Source organism: Botryllus schlosseri, chromosome 2 (assembly GCF_051294905.1).
Source record: "Botryllus schlosseri isolate E-star chromosome 2, Bs_hap1, whole genome shotgun sequence".
NCBI classification, from domain to species: domain Eukaryota; kingdom Metazoa; phylum Chordata; class Ascidiacea; order Stolidobranchia; family Styelidae; genus Botryllus; species Botryllus schlosseri.
This window is the reverse complement of record NC_137237.1, coordinates 12,419,943-12,436,509: the sequence shown is the minus strand read 5'-3', so window position 1 is coordinate 12,436,509 and position 16,567 is coordinate 12,419,943. Positions and strand designations below refer to the sequence as shown.

The 16,567-nt window shown below is 40.7% G+C and overlaps 1 protein-coding gene across 6 annotated transcripts; it reads right to left on the bottom strand.

Annotated features, from left to right (window-relative positions):
- Window positions 1–520: 520 nt before the first annotated feature.
- On the bottom strand, window positions 521–13,595 carry LOC145433612 (uncharacterized). Of its 6 annotated transcripts, none has more exons than XM_080310757.1 (16): window positions 13,456–13,595; window positions 12,418–12,450; window positions 10,373–10,475; window positions 10,200–10,310; window positions 9,963–10,142; window positions 9,643–9,896; window positions 9,501–9,586; window positions 8,670–8,890; window positions 6,831–7,037; window positions 5,158–5,462; window positions 4,379–4,607; window positions 4,133–4,313; window positions 3,960–4,071; window positions 2,657–2,812; window positions 1,931–2,110; window positions 521–1,085 (listed from the first exon to the last, which is right to left on the bottom strand). In XM_080310757.1, the coding sequence occupies exons 1-16, from the start codon at window positions 13,507–13,509 to the stop codon at window positions 951–953; spliced, it is 2,547 nt and encodes an 848-aa protein (XP_080166883.1). In that variant the 5' UTR covers window positions 13,510–13,595; the 3' UTR covers window positions 521–950. The 6 variants fall into 6 exon arrangements, with proteins under 6 accessions (XP_080166883.1, XP_080166884.1, XP_080166885.1 ...); XM_080310758.1 differs by having other exon boundaries at window positions 6,831–7,019; XM_080310759.1 differs by lacking the exon at window positions 13,456–13,595 and adding an exon at window positions 12,834–13,286.
- Window positions 13,596–16,567: the final 2,972 nt, after the last annotated feature.

The window sequence follows — 16,567 nt, the reverse complement described above, 5'->3', positions numbered from 1 at the left end:
AAGGCCTACTTAGAAATACATTGAATTCCCCTATTATTGGTGCTGCGGCCCGCGGCGCCATCAAAAAGTAGGAAATTGGCCCGCGAGCACATTTGAGTTTGAGACTTCTGCTTTATATAATTGATGAAATCGATGACTTCGCGGATTAATTTTGTGGATCGACCTGTGACGTCATAATTAAAACTGTCGCGGGCTCACGAAGCAATGAAATGTAGAGGTTGTGCGCCTTGAACGATATGACATTTTCAATTCAACTTCATCAATTTGTAATCCAAGGACCAGGCTAATACTGGCGTCATATCACTGTTGGAAATATCCGCCCATCACGGCTATAACAACATATTAGTGTATAGACCTCTACAAGCCCTCCTTCGACATCTAACAGGATTCTGGGATATGCATCGACGTGAAAACTGCTCTCGAATATTCCAACACGACTAGAATTACGCTATTATACCCATCTCGACAAGCACGATATTCACACAACTGCCCAACACCTTATATCACCAAACATAACAACCAGGATGAAAAGTCGCGATATATCAAGATAGTTTTGCAATAATCAGCAGAAAATGTCCCTCATAAATATTTCGTAGCTAAGCAACCGTCCAATAAACACCAATAACGCGTCACAAATGACAGTTCAGCCGCATAATTGCATGGTAATGACAATTTACGCACTTTGGCATCCTGAAGAGCAGAGCGGTGCGATACCCTCTGTCATGCAGGCGGTCGGGGGGACGGGCAGAAAGCAAGCACCAGTGGGGTAGTGGGCGTGGATATTTCAGTTCTGAGAGACCAAAGAAATTGAAGAACTGAAATGAACATGAATCTCGTGTAGGGCAACATGCAGAGCATGTAGAACGAATGTGTCACATGCTATTTTCCCAATTCCAGAGACTGGGTTTGTAGGCCATCAGATTGTGATCGAAATCGAGTGTCCTCAAGGTTCAGGCAGTGGAAGGAGCTTCAATCGCGAGCGAGGCCAAGTTCCATATCTTTTTCGTGATGGAAGTCAAGCCGTCGACGGTATGTCGCGTCGTCTGTTCTTCTTTCGTTGCATTCACCCGGTTGTTCACTTTCGCCTATAGTTCACAAATCGTATAATATAATCGAAACATAGCGATGGCAAATTCAATTTCGGAGTAGAAGACAACCACTATTCAACTAATGTATTTTAGCACATAACCAACGCCTTTCCCCATTATAATACCAAAATCTTTTCATTTATGGTGTCTAACAGAGATAAATTTGCAGTTGGATTGACAAAAAAAAACGGATTCCAAGATTTTGATTTTAGCTACATCTGGATCGGACAAAGATTTACAAACTACTAGATTCTGGCATTGTATTTGTACTTGGTCTTGGACATAGAGTTCCTCCTATTTCCAATTTTCATGCGACTTTTGATATCACCCATTACCGGAATTGGGACTTTGTCTCGGTTAAAATGTTATTTTGGATTTCATTCAAAGCAAGATTTGGATTTCAGAATAGTCTATCTGTTCATCTCATTTCATCTTCACTATGATCGCTGCATCATCGTAATTGTATGTATATACGCGAAAAGTCCTTAGAGTTTCAATAAACGTTTATCGTGAACGTAATTTTGAAAGCAGTATTCAGATTTTGTACCACCAAACAGCTATTCAATTATATAACTGTACACAAATACTTCATATTTATCACAATCATAATCCCAATAAAATAGCAATTGAATAAGATCATGAGCAATCACAGATGGAGTGCGAATTTTTCCGATTGGCGACTCAACGAGTTTGTGATCTCCAGATGATTTTTTAATCTCTCATTTCTCATACAAACAGGATGTGGGAAAACATCCCTAATCGATCAATACGCTTGATGGCAGTGTTACTCACAAATAGGGCACTCCATAGTATGAACTCATAACAAAGTTCGAATCACTCACCGTGACCACCGCAGTCAGGGCTTTCATTTGCACTTGCTGCGAAGAGACGACTCTTTTCGTCTCGGTCATTTTTTTCCGGCAGGCCACCATCTCCCGGTCTCTCTTCTCGTTGAATTCCATGAACGAATGCACCGCGCCTACGATCCCCGGCCATTCTGTTTTCGATCTACTTTCCTTGAACTGGTACCAAATGAAAAGGTCAATTAAATCGAAATTAAATCGCGGCAAGACAATTGCAGATTTGTGTTGATATCACACCAACCCACATTTTACCACCAGAGTTTGTTAAAGTAGTCGTCGTTGGTACTCAAGTAGATATCTCTACTAAATTACAAGCAGATACAGCAACTTCAAAGAAAAAAGGAAGTATTCCAGACCTCAGTTGCCTGAAAAACTTGAGACTGTAGCAGTGGAAGCAGACTAAAATCATAACTATTCTAGTAGTGCAATAATCTGAAAAAGTATAAAAGTACCTTGTTGTCGACCATCCCTGTATTTTACAGAGTAATTTTCTCATGATTGGGAACTGTAGCAGCCGTCAGTTGAGAACGCTAAGATAGCGGGCGGGCCAGAATTGCTACAAAGACGCAGCAGCATTGCTTTACGATCAACAACAAAAAAATAAATTAACTAAAAAAGCTTTCGGAGAGAGAGTGACGCTGGCTATTTGAGATCGTCCGTTCTGGTTCTTCTACGTTACAACAAACGAATCTCAAAACCCCTCACCTCTTCCTTGCACACGGAGCAAACCCACATCCCCCGCGGCACGGCCGACAGTGGGGGCGTAGCGCAAGACAGATGATAGACACGCGAGCAGGTATCACACATCAGCACCTCGCCAGTCTTACCGCAGATCGCGCACTGGTCCTCGTGTTCGTCGCTCTGCAGAGATGGCCGATTTTTAGAAGTGATCCTATGCCACAGGGTTGCATAACCATTCATAGGAAGAACAGATGCGAACAACGCGGACTACACAGGCTTTCCAGTGGTCGTAATGTGAATTGTAGTCTCATAACGAAGTGGAAACGTTGGCGGCGAGACTTAATATCGTTAAAATTCTAGATTTAATCACGCATAACAATCATGAATAGCTGTAGGAAAATTGCCTCATTTTTTCAATGAAAAGAAATTTTATACTCTTTTACTATCAAATATTACTAGTTGTAGTCACCAGGGGTGTGCATCAGGGCTGTTCAAAAATAACTTTTTTCCCCGGATTCCAGCCAATTCACTTATTAAATTGTCAGGTTACCCTGAAAAACGCTGCACACCAAATTTGGTTCGATTCTAACAAGTATAAGACTCCGCAGATCCAATTAAAATTTCCATTTATTAGGGTAAATTAAAAATTTCAAATTTTTCCAATAATCCCATGAAATTGTTGAGCTGTCTTCAAAGACGATGCAGAACAAATTTGACTCGATTCCGACCAGTAGAAGCAAAGTTATGCGAGTTTTTCGTTGATAATTCTCGGATTATCCACCGATCAAGGATAATCCGTGGATTTTCATCGAAAAACTCACATAACCCTGCTTCTACTGGTCGGAATTGAGTCAAATTTGTTTTCCATCGTCTTTTTTTTTAATTTCCCTTAATAAATTAAAATTTTTAATTGGATCTGTGGAGTATTATACCGGTTAGAATTGAACCAAATTTGGTGTGCAGCGTTTTTTCGGGTAACCTGACAATTTAATCAGTGAATGGCTGGAATCCGGGAAAAAGAGTTATTTTTGAACAGCCCTAGTTTACATCTGTACAACCTATCTGACAAGCAGAACAGAAAAAAAACTCAGGTCATGTAATAAAGTTAGTCAAAAATTTAATGTGCAACTGACTTAAGTAATTGTATAATTTCTATTGGCCAACTTGAGCTTAGCGCAAACGAACAGGACCAAATCTAATTAGGTATTTCACGGACCGCACAGTCGCACGCCATTCAAAATCAAGCACTTTATTGCGAACCGCACATTTTTTCTCTGCGGTCCACACACCTCACACCCCTGTTACACAACATAAACGAGAACCATACCCCTGGCGATTCAGATCTGTCGGAGGCTGCGTGTCCGCCTTTCATCTTGCCCGAATGATACTGGGATCGCGATGCCCTGAAAAGATCTTTAGCGGCTTGATTCGGATCCAAACTGCAACACGAACACAATAACGCATTTCGCATGTATTTCAACGAATTCCGATTGTACTCACGGTTCAGTCTTGAGCCTCGAGCTTGTCGGCTTGCCCGCCGACACATTATCCAGAATAGTTTTCAACTGCCGCACATACTGAACGCTGGTCTGACTAGCAGGACTGGTAGTACGATTTGCTCTCGACGAAGACTGCAGCTTCAAAGCCATCGCGTTGGAATTTTTAGAGCCTCGCGGTCGCCCTGTGAAAATCAATGCACCCCATATGATTTTGCTGATCAACACTAGGCAAGAGGAATTTACTGACCCCGGGGTCTTTTGACGATTACATCCGGGGCGGTGATGGTCTCTGACGCGCTGGCCAGTAGGTCAGGGCATTGCCGCTTTGGTTCAATCTCATTTGTGACGTACATCCCGCCGCTGTACACGGGATTGGCGACGACTCGGCGTTTACGAAACCGGCGGCTTCTGACCTTTTCGGCCTGTTCCTTCGGGATTAAATCTATGCAGCGAAGAAATCCCAGTTTTTCCTTTGTCTAAAATGCATAAATCACCATCGTTCTCTTCAATTTATATACAATATATCAAATCCCAACTCCGGAAACGTTGATTACTATTTTAGTTATTTTTTCAACAGAGTGTATCGACCTATTTTTGCAATACGACAAAATTGTGTACGCAGAAAGAAATCAAGTTTACAAAGACCCGCCTACATGAAAAACTGCAACGGCACTTTCCAGTAAAACTTGTGAACATTTTGAGTAGTCGCATTTGCACAAATCCCAACTCCAGAGATTTTCAATTGTCTCCAGCTCAAACTCTTAATATTTTGTCCACAGAACTCCGACTCTTGACATTCCAGTAAATCTACTCAAAAAATCATACATTTAACACTTCGTAACTGGACCGGTAGACATTTAAGTAAAATTTGAGAACATTTGTTAAATTTTAAAGGAGCCGGTATGTGTTTTACCCCAACTCCGACTCCAAGGCATGTTACGCAATTACTTCGACTCTGCAGCCCTAATTATCTGTTCTAATTGAAAAGAAAGGCCAACGCTGCAAATGGAAATATCGCTACCTCACCTTACTCTCGAGCGCCCCAAATTCCGTGCGGACACCGCACATTTTCCCTGCACCATCTGCAACACTTGCACTCGACAACGGGGTAAACGCTCCATTAGACTTGAAGGATAGCCCACTCGAAACGCTAGATAACGGTTTGACAGTGGCCCCGGGCGTTGAACTTGCACTGTGATGCTGTATCGGCACAAACCCGTTCTTAGTTGCGGGCAGTGGCATTATTCTAGCCAAAGTCATGTTGGACGTAGACATCGCCCTCGACGTTAACACCGCCTTCAACGCTGCATTTCTCGGTTTCTCGTGAGCACCTTAAATACAATGGTACTGTTAAAACATACAATAACACAATGGTATGCAAAAGGCCGTCGGTTCTATAGAACCTTCGCACATGATCTCTATGCCATCAGCTAACCGGTCATATTACTGGCAGAGGTGATACGTCAGGGCCTGCCAACCCGTGGCCCGCGAGAAGGTTTTGAGTGGCCCGCGAGGTAATTTCCGAAATTAGTAATACTATCAAAAATGTATTGCACAGATTGTGAACTCGCAAGGCCAACCAAAAACTTGATTAGTCTGGCCGCAACACTTGAGATGTGATGACTAAAATATCAGTTCCGACGCATTGGCAGATCCATGAGCCAGTCACATTTTGGTAGATCTTCGTACACTACAATAAAGCAAAATAATTTGCGATCGATTTATCACGATGAAAAATTTTTACACGCTTCGCGAAACATGTTATCACTCGATTTCTTCCTTTTAATATTGTTACCCCTTTGTGAAAATGAAAGAACGCCAAATGTATCAGATTGAGTCAAACTATATTCGCGATTACGAGACAAAGTGTCGTTCTACATATGCGACCTTGCTTTTGCGCTCGCAGAAAGACCGTCGACTATGAAACCTAGGCACAAAATGATTGACGCATGTTGGTCGAAGCTTTCGATATCGATGTGTCTATTGTCCAGGCGACGAATAGTCCAGTCCTTGCAAACTGAGCCAAGCTATATACAGCAGGCCCGCAATGTAGTCAAGTGACAATATTATTGACCTATAAACTTCGAGAAAATTTCGCGCCTGGCGCGGCTAGTGGCCCACGCAATAGTTCGTCATTCGAATGTGGCCACCCCCCTGTGATACGTGATAAGTAAAGCAGGTTTGCCTACTTGCTAGCAACCTCAGTTGGTTAATTTTTCAGACTCATTTTACTTTTACTTGACAGTTTATGGCAAAATTATGCCTAGAACACTTATAATTTTTACTTGGAAATCGCTACTACTAGTTCTAGGTTCTACTTGAGTACCAACGATGACTACTTTGACCTTTGTCCCCTATTTCAGAAGTAGCCACTTCCAATTGACAGCTAAAGTGTATGACCTTGACCACTCAATCTACTTTTTGAAACTACTTATTTGAGTGCTCTTTCAACCTTCATTATCTACTTCCAAATGAAGTAGTTTGGACATGCTGACATGAAATTGTTACTTGTACTTCTCTGCTTGATTAGAGATTGCCGACATTACTTCTAAGTACGCTTGAGTGCCAAACTCGAATACTTTGACCACCTCTGATTACTGGTTAATGTATTAATCATTTGCTGTGACAGAACCGGCAGAAAAAAAAGACTTTCACAGTGACAAAATAATGAAATCCCACCACGGGCGGGAGGTGTATACCGTTTGAAGTAGCACACTGAATGGGAGCATGAGAGAGATTCTTTGGCGCCGTTTCCGCTTTGCCGTCCAATATTCGAAACTTTTGGAACGACCCGACTCCGTTGTTTATGTTTGGAAACGTTTTCTTGGGAACATAACTCGGTTTGCGCACAGTCGGGGTTTGGCTCGATAGATCTTTCCACGTTGGCGCTACAATCAAAGGATTGTCTGAATAAAGCTGTGTTGAGACGACTCGAGGCACTTTGCAAAAACAAATGGATACGTAGGTGGGTTATATATTACGTCATAACTAGGGCAGTTTTTTTTTTTACCTAAAAAAAAGAAAATTTTGACCTAAAAAATCAAAATTTTGACTTTTTTTGACCTAAAAAAACTGAGTTTTGACCTAACGTATGCAAATTAGGTGTTTTCCCACATAATGTTAAAATTGCACCACTTATCTTCATTTCTGGTTTGAACTGACTGTCCTAACGAAGTAATTTGGCCTGAAAAAACGTTTTTGGCTTAGAAACAGGCATGTTTTTACATGAAAAAAAAACAATATTTTAACGAAATCTGGCCCTATGAAGAATACCAGTGGTTACAATATGTATTATGGTAGAAATAATTAGAATATTTTGTAGTACAACGAGAGATGCTTTCCTACATTCTTGGGTAGAAAGTGCACGTCCTTACTAAGAACCTTGTCAAGGACGTTCAACAGCAGCAGTTGTTGGCCGACAACACTCAAGTTGTGCGTACACTGCTGGTGCTGGTAACACACCGTGTTGCTTCATTCTGACAATGTTGTCTACATCACAATTTTTCATCATGCGCTTCTTAATATAAGAATGATGCAATGCAAAAGAAGTCTTTCTTCAGTTAGGATATTGCGGTACATTGACCATAACACCATGTCTACCTATTATTTGTTTTTTTTACCGTTTATGATTCACAATGAGCAGACGATTAGCCGTTTACAACGGTAGGCCTATAAAATAGGCTAAAAGCGGTAAAATATCAAATTATAAGTTCACCGACAGTGCTAAATCTACGATACAAACAAAATGCAGACGTCAAATTTTTTTTTAATTTTATGAAAAATTTTGACAAATTTTGACCTAACGCTACAATTTTGACAAAATTTTGACAAATTTTGACATGTCAAAAAAAAACCGCCCTAGTCATAACTATTTGTTTCAACTTTCTAGGGTTCTGTATTATATCCTGTATTCCAGTGGTTCCTAATGATTCCAGAGGGAAAGGGGGGCAAAAATAACAAAGGAGGTGATTGGAGGGCGAAAACGTATGGAGGGGGCGAAAATGTTGGAGCGTTCAGTCAGATATAATGAATTACTCGGCAACGGATACCTGGCACACAATACACATGAAAAACAGGTTATTCTGGAATTGCCGCGAAAGTTCACTAAAAAGAAAAAGAAGCCAACTCTCCACTAGCTGCTCTCGTGTCCTGAGATCCCGTTTACACGTCCTCTTTCTAGGATCCGAAAACATGGGGGAGCGACGAGTAGAAAAAAGTTGGTAACCACTGCTCTATTCTATCCTACGTAGATTAGCAGTTGTACGTATGCATGAGCGATAAACGCCTATATTCATTACTCTATTCGGAATAAATAGCGACTCAATCTGTACTTCAATTACCTTGCAAAATTCAAGACCTTGAATCATGCCTCGCACTTTAAAAATTCAACTTGACTTATCACCTCCAATATTAATCTAGGGACTTGACTCGAGTCAAAACGTGCAACGACTAGACGTGACTTGCGACTCGATGGTAGCGAGTGGACTTGTCCCCAGTACCAGAATAAGGGCAAAAACATACAAATAGGAAGAGCTCACGTTGCGCTGACGAGCTCGGATTGGTTCTTTGAAGAAACAAGTGTTGCACGGACTGCGGATTCGAACCAGTCTCACTCGGCATGTGAATGGCTGATAATTGGTTTGAAGTGACGCCCTCACTTTTCACAGTCGCCGGAGGTATCACAGCTTGAGCGCTGGTCCCGGAAGCCATTGGTGCTGAGGTAGTGACCGACAAGGAGTGAGTAGCTTTTGGAAGAAGTCTGGAAAAATGCAATTTTTCTTTTGTGATAGTTCTGTAGGGTATATTGCAAAACAACCAACTTACTAGGTTAATCTATTACTAATAGGCTACAGGATGACTAACACAAAGCGGCGAGCAGGGGTGGACAGTTACGATATCCTTTTACATTTTTTGAAGTATCAAGTAGATTTTGCCTAATTGCACTACTTACTCCGGTGGCTATATGAATTTCTGACTGCTTACTTTTTGCCACTTTGGATTTTGCAAAGTAGAATGTAGTTTTGGGTCGAGTTGTCATCATTTTACTAATGAACTTGTCATAAGAACTGAATGAAATAGCATCACAATAACTGAATATGTTTTAGAAAGTTGCACCTATTTGTAGCGTTGTCACAGTTTTCACGTATTCACTCTTTACATTTACTTGAAGTAGTTTTGATGTCTTGTACATTAGTACTTTACATGAAATTTATTAAAAATTGTGACATTACGACCTCTACTTGTGTAGCAACACTAACCACTTTGACCAGCTCCGACGGCGAGGCATGGAATTTCACAAATAAATTTACACATACAGAATAGATGTATCTACTACAGAAAGAATGAAGAAAGAACTACTACTCAGTTACCTAAACAGTGATTTGGCATTTGCGGACTGTTTTTTTTGAGACATCAATATTAATGGCTTCGATCTTGGACTTTGAACCACTGGCACCTGCAACAGGGATAAAAATCGCATACAAGCGCAGGCACAACAATCATCCTAACAACCTTGATCTGAACTTGTTTGGCTTGCACAAACATGCCCCTGTCAGTCGCATTGCTGGCGAATGACGGATTCTTGTTATTTTTCCAAGTTCCGGCCAAAGTCACCACGCCACCGTTTGAAGCCAATGACGCCAAGGAAACGGGTATGGACACAGACTTGCTAGACAAAGTAGACCCGACCATGTGTCGCTTGTTAGATGATGACTGATTCGGCGCTGTGACCATGAGCAATGCAGACGATGGCAGAAATGCGCTGCCTAGTATATAAAAAACAATATTGAAAAATCAATGCGGTTGCACAGTAAGAACACCAGAATTCAAACCTCCATTTGAAGCCGCCTGACTTGTCAAATTCATAGCTACATTGCTAGTTGACGCAGTGGCGTGCATTTGTGTAAAGTGTGATGATGAAGTCGGACTTTTAAGCGTGATCAACGCGTAACCAGAATTTGAATCCGGTGGCTTTGCTGATTGTATGGACTGCTGCGCAGACGTAAGCGACTCTAAAACCACACATCGACCGGATTAGTATTTACGATCAGACCAGGCAGAGTACCGACCTTGGTCACTTTGCTGTACATTTTTTACTTGATATTGCTGTGTAAGATAAGTACTCGGCGATAATGCCTTTTGCTGCAACACAGCCGTTCCCGGCGAAACGTCAATGTTCCCTGAAAGATCCCAATCGCCGTCAATCAGGATATTTTATTCGAGTCAAAGTCATTTCAAATACCCTTGGAGACTTCACCGGGCGTTTCTAGAATTTTTTTCTGCTGCGATCCCAAATCGGCGATGTGAAGTTGAACGTTTTTCAGTTTCAAATTGAGAGCATGATCCTTTTGGAGAAAACGTGAGACACTCAAAACATACAATTATTGCGGATGCCCAAAAACAAATTATATGCACTTTCTATCTCAGATAGGTTACACACCAGGGTTGCAACGACTCGATTCAATTTGTGCATTGACTCGACTTGTACTCAAGTCATTGTGCATGACTCGAACCAAGTCATATGGCTCGACACTAGGACGGCCAAGACAGACATATCATTATAACTTCGAAGAATTTGAAGTCACCACATTATTGGTATTTCGTCTATCAGTCCGAATACTTGGAAAATAGGGCAAGAAACTATTAGTACTGAGGAAAATTCCGATATCATGAATGCGAGTCATTCTATGTCACTCGGGAAGAGTTGAAAAAATTGGGGTGAACCAGATTGAAGTCGAAACTGAACAGTGAACACAATAACTTGGACTCGAGTCACAACGCTATGACTCGGACTCGACCCTCTACTCACTGACTTGGACTCGTAATTGACTCGGTGGTGAATTGATAATGACTCGAGTCAAAACTATAAAAGTGAGATTGACTTTTGACTCGAAACCTTGTGACTTGGTTACAACCCTGTTACAAACCATATTGGCAATTAGAGTTGGACCACCTAACAGCTGTTTCACAGGAGTTTCTAGAGTGTACTTTCTGCGGCAAGAGGTGAAGGAAGTGTGGGGTGGAACAAAAGAGGAGAGCCACATAATTAAGACTTATGTTCACGAGGCCCTCTTGGGTTAGCTGTGGGCGTGCTCATTGTTATTAATTGAAGCATGTTGTTATATTGCAACCTCGGTAAAAGATGGCCGCTACAAAAAAGATATTGGAATCGTATCCATGTACCACACCAAACTAAAGTAAAAACTACTTTCGTGAGATGCACACGATTTCAAATTCACATTTCTTCATGTGACGCATTTTTTTTCTTCGTGGGGACCAGATTTCCCATTTCACGGACAGGACGATTCAGTGTTGGCCATTTCGGCACCTAGACATATAAATATCGAATGTTTGGGCCAATATGCGGCAGACTTGTTGGGTCAAGGATTAACCATAGTCGAAATTATTTGCAGTACACTTTGCGTATTCGCACGTTGGCCGGAACTTCATGTGTGTGAATCCTGGCATTGAAATGTTCTGCGCCGAAATGCTGATACCTATAAGTCCCACACCCGCAGTTGAACTGATGAAGCGCCCTAAAGGCCTGAATACTAAGAATAAACCACAACATTGTGAATACAGTTAGACTCATTTCTGTAGATTATGTGCATTCTTATATTCTTTGCGTGGCGATATGGGCCGGGACCAATAAAATCAAAAATTACAGAGAAAATAAATCGCCCTCTAAATAAAGAGTCCACTTTATGCTGATTTACAAAATAATTTTGAGTCCCCTTCAAGTTTTCTGCCCACATTATAAAAAAATTGTTTTTGGGGGTGCAAACAGTCACCGGTTACTGACTCAGACAGGCAACCCATACCATAACCCAGAGTGGAATCGGTGGCAACGGTAAGCGCAACGTCACGCGAGCATTTACATCTGATCACGCCGATTAATTATTTGCGCTGACGTCACAAAGCGATACCAAAGTCCGGAACCAGCATAAGACGCTTGCGCTTTACAATGAACGCAAGCAAGCGTGGCATTTGCGCGACAGCGAATATACGCCGTAACCCTAGTCCGGCGTATATCAGGTCTATTTTAGCACATTGTGTTGTTTGATAAGTAATTCAGTATCGAATCAGAGCGAGAAATGTTTCAGTCACACGGATGAAATTTTCCAATCACGCGAGAAATCCGTCTGTCACGCACAATATGTTGTCCAAAACAACCACCGATTCCAGTCTGGACCATAACCAGAGTAAACGACATGCAAAGGTTGGGGACAGCATTATAGACGTGATTTACTTCATTCAAGACTGATATGCCAAAACACAAAAACTTACAGTGGGATGTGTCTTCAGTCGCTCCATCAATGCCTGTCAATGGTAAAACATGCATATAAGAGTGTACAAAGTAGGGATAACAAGCAGCAATGAACAATGGATAGGAACCACAATAATCGTCCATTTATTTGCTTTCCCCAAAAGCCGCAGTGAACTCTCATTTTATGGATATGTATACTGTATAAAGTATAGCCAGGAAGCCAGTTTCGGATAGTCAGGTACTGAGGTTAGGCTGGTTAGGACCAACCGAGGCTATCTATCTATAATATTATAGAATAAGACCAGAATCCAGAACAAGCGTTGGGGGAAACCCCTTAGGTGAAACCAAAACACGGCGCGCACATTTGAACCATAAGTCAGTCATTCAGTCGCAATTACTTACATAAAATAGTTTCAAGTTGATATGTTACCATTACCATATAAGCTCAACCATTCTTGTGCGAAATATCTCCAATTTCCAACGACATTCGCAAAAACACATAAATCTGGTTGAAATACCGGAGATATAGAGCGTTCAGCTCCTGTAAGCAAATTATCACCCACAATGATACTGCAAGAACTGAGTAATATCGAGAAAATAGAAACTTTTTTTCAAATCTTAAAAACTCTCGTGCATTTTATGGTGTTAACTCGACAGGACCTTCTGAAAAGCGAATTTAGATTTTCCCGGATAGAAATATTACGTCGACCGGATTACCAATATCAAGTCGGTTAAGTCAGTGTTTACAAAGTCTACATACAACAATTTGAACATCCGAATCAGTCAGACTGGTTTCTATCATGATTTCTTTGTATGTATGTATGTATTTGCAATATCCACGGCTTCCGTATCTATAATGTTGTTACAATCCGATGAGCATTGTTGATGATGAAGCATTGTGTCGTCATCTAGCGGCCAAAATTATTCAAGCAAAACGAAGTAACAAATCTAGTAAGTCGTCAAACAGGACGAAATTACTGACGAGTAACTAACATATTATAAAGATAAAATCAAACACTGAATGTTAAATTTTACAAATATATAAGCAATCTTATCACCTGGTGATGCAAAATATCTCTTCTAAGTTCTTCTTGAACACGTTTCAGATCCATGCTCTCCGTATAGCCGCTAAAGAAACAGCGCAAATATAAAACTAGCCAGCGACTTCATCACACGCTTCAGGTTTACCGCTCTTTCTCTCTCCTTAATCAGAAACGCAACAGAGTGAGAGAAGTGTGAGAATCGAATGTATTCATCCGCTCTACGTCATGGATCTATAAAAATAGAAATCTCAATACTTCAACATTATTCGCATGTAAATATATGAATTATATCAAATTTTCATAATTTCAATGCTATTTCCGTTGTCTTTCGACAATATAATACAAATTCCAAGCAATATCTAATTCGGCGCAAGAATATTTATGTTAGGAATACGTAAAATGCGCCTCGGCGCATATTTTTTCTCGGCTTTGTTGCTTGCGCTTCTGTGGGTGAAATGTGAAGTAAGTAATGAGCATTAAATGAAAGCAAGATGATATAGCATGCCTCTTGCTAATGTGGTTGCCATACAGGCGATTAAATCATTGGTATGTGTTTTCGGGAAGTGTAATATTATTTCTGCACATCAGTATCTTATTGCACAAAAGCTGTCGCAATACCCCTGATGCGAGTGAGCCCTCAATATCCAGACGCTGCGTGTTGATATTGATTACCAGAAACTCAAATGTTAAATTAGTGTAGCATATCCACCTTCGCGATGTATTTCTCTATTTTTTTGCCGCATGATTCGCAGTATTATCACATGCAAAAGTATACAATCAAAATGCCATGCACCGACTGCATAACTCAACAGGATCGGAGCAGTTACGCTTACTTCAAAGCAACAACAAACATTTATTAAATGCTTATATACCCTCCATGGCCATGGCCATGGATAACGCATTATCATTGTGTTGAACACTTCACAGTCGTCTCAATAAATCACAGGTAAGACCATTATAGCCCGATATCACCGACGCAGAACGTTTGTTGATTTCTGTGATTTGTAAGCGACTCCAATATTACGTGTCTCGAGCAAATTCATGACAAGACGAACCAAATAATCGCTCATACCTATTTCCGTTTTCATTTTTATATTTACAACAACTTTCATTCATCACACAGAGTTTTACATTATTAAGAGAAATCACTGGCAAATCTTACAACACATGAATAAACATGAACTACGGTCCGATTAGTTATAGTGCGCCACCAATCAATCGTAATGTAGAATCCAAAAGTGAGAGCCTTGATGAACCATGGACAACTGGGCATGGGCAAGACTGCCATATGAACATTGAACAATGAACATAAATGGTGTTTGCGAATTGACCAATATTCAATCCAAGTATTTCGTGACGGTGATGGTCAGTATCCACAGAAATAACTTTAGCTACCAAATCTAAATATGTAAGTAATTAGACCTTTGTTTATCACGAAACGTAAACAACACGTCATAGAGAGAGAGAGAGATATTTATTGATTTGTCCAACCGTATTCATGAAGTTCAGTCAGTCAACTAATAATCCAATATGGAACATCGCGTGGAAGGTAATATATGGCGGTTCAGGTTGATGATCAGAAAATCATCGCACACAGTTGACTTGCATGCAGTCCATAGAATGAAAACATCGCATATCATTAACATGAAAAACTATCGATAACAGTCTATCACGTTGATGGCTGATGATGTCAAAGTCAAACGAACGCATAGCTACATGGCCTATACAGTAGGCTACGGACGTTTCGTAGTGATCGAAGGAATGACCGATATTTATTTATTGACCTATTTCACAAATCTGTATGATAACGATATCGTGGTAATTATAACATAATAGATATAATTGACGGTCACGTATAAATGCACTAGCGCTCAGTCGGCGTGTTAGAGAAGAAGAGCGGCGCCACGACAATTGCCATGCAGTCGGGTATTCGGTTATAAACTCCTGTATCATCATCACGATTTAATTACCTGCCTAATTCTGTCTTCCTACAACATAACGATTTTTTATACATAGTGCGGTCGCATGCTCCACATTTCCATGAAGGCGCGCTCTTGTTATGTATCTTTTGTCTGCATTCTTGCGCTCAGTTGGCATGCAGTGGTAGGCCTATGACCGAATAATAAATGTTTATACTGCACCATGGCTGTAAGTTAATAGCCGGGTGATATGTCAATAATATGAACTTGGGGAAATCAATCTCTTGATCTCGTCATTGTGGTGTTTTGAAACCAAGAAGCAATAGTATGATTTTAGAGTCACATTTGATCGATATCTGTTTTTACATATTCGCATATATCGCAGCAGTCAACTGGTATACTATATACGAGTATTCTCCACGCACTATTATCAACTAGCAAATGTGACTTCCTGTTCACAGGCTGCATATGAAGCTTACCGAAGTGAATGGGGTATACAGTATGAATCTTCATTGAAACCTTTTCTCTATTATACTTCGAACTCCGCATATAAAAGTCACCTCACTTGTCATTATATCGATAATTTGCCTTATATGAGGAGATCAAAATTTCAGATAGGAATGCAACTATATTTTACGACTGAAATATGCCGATGCTTATACGTGCATGGTTCGCAGATTAATAAACTGACATGCACTGCACAGAATGAATATCCAGTATATTCTTTGACAGTTCAAGTCGGGCTGCATATGTTCATGACCATTGACCATGACCTGACCGGCGGCGTAAGCTGAGTACGCGTTAACTGACTCGCCAGACCTACAGAAAGGATCGAAAAATGCGAGTGCATGGTGCGATCTGCGCACCACACGCATGATAAGTATCGTAGGGAAATTAAACATGACGATGTAAAAAAAATTCCTGGCCAAAATTCTGCCAAATTCGACCGAGAAAGAATTGTTCCCATTTCCCACTAAAAACTGTCAACGCGGTACAAGGCAATTACTCAGAGGTGGTAAAAGTATTCATCTACTCAGGTAGCAGTAACGCCGTAAATTTCAACTCAAGTAGAAGCTGCAATTTCCAATACATGTCAAAACCATTTTAAGTGGAAGTATAAAATTAGGGGTCTGGAAAATACTCTCAAGTAAGCAGTTTCAAAAGTAGGTTTGGTCGAGGGTTGTATAAATTTTTAACAGGTAATAGTA

Bases quoted from the DNA above. Each gene is read 5' to 3' on its own strand.
- LOC145433612 (XM_080310757.1), bottom strand. From the start codon at position 13,509: ATGGATCTGAAACGTGTTCAAGAAGAACTTAGAAGAGATATTTTGCAT. The intron at 10,311-10,372 runs GTATTTGAAATG...GGGATCTTTCAG, and splicing joins GCCCGGTGAAGTCTCCAAGG to GGAACATTGACGTTTCGCCG. The intron at 5,463-6,830 runs GTATACACCTCC...ATTGTATTTAAG, and splicing joins TCAGTGTGCTACTTCAAACG to GTGCTCACGAGAAACCGAGA.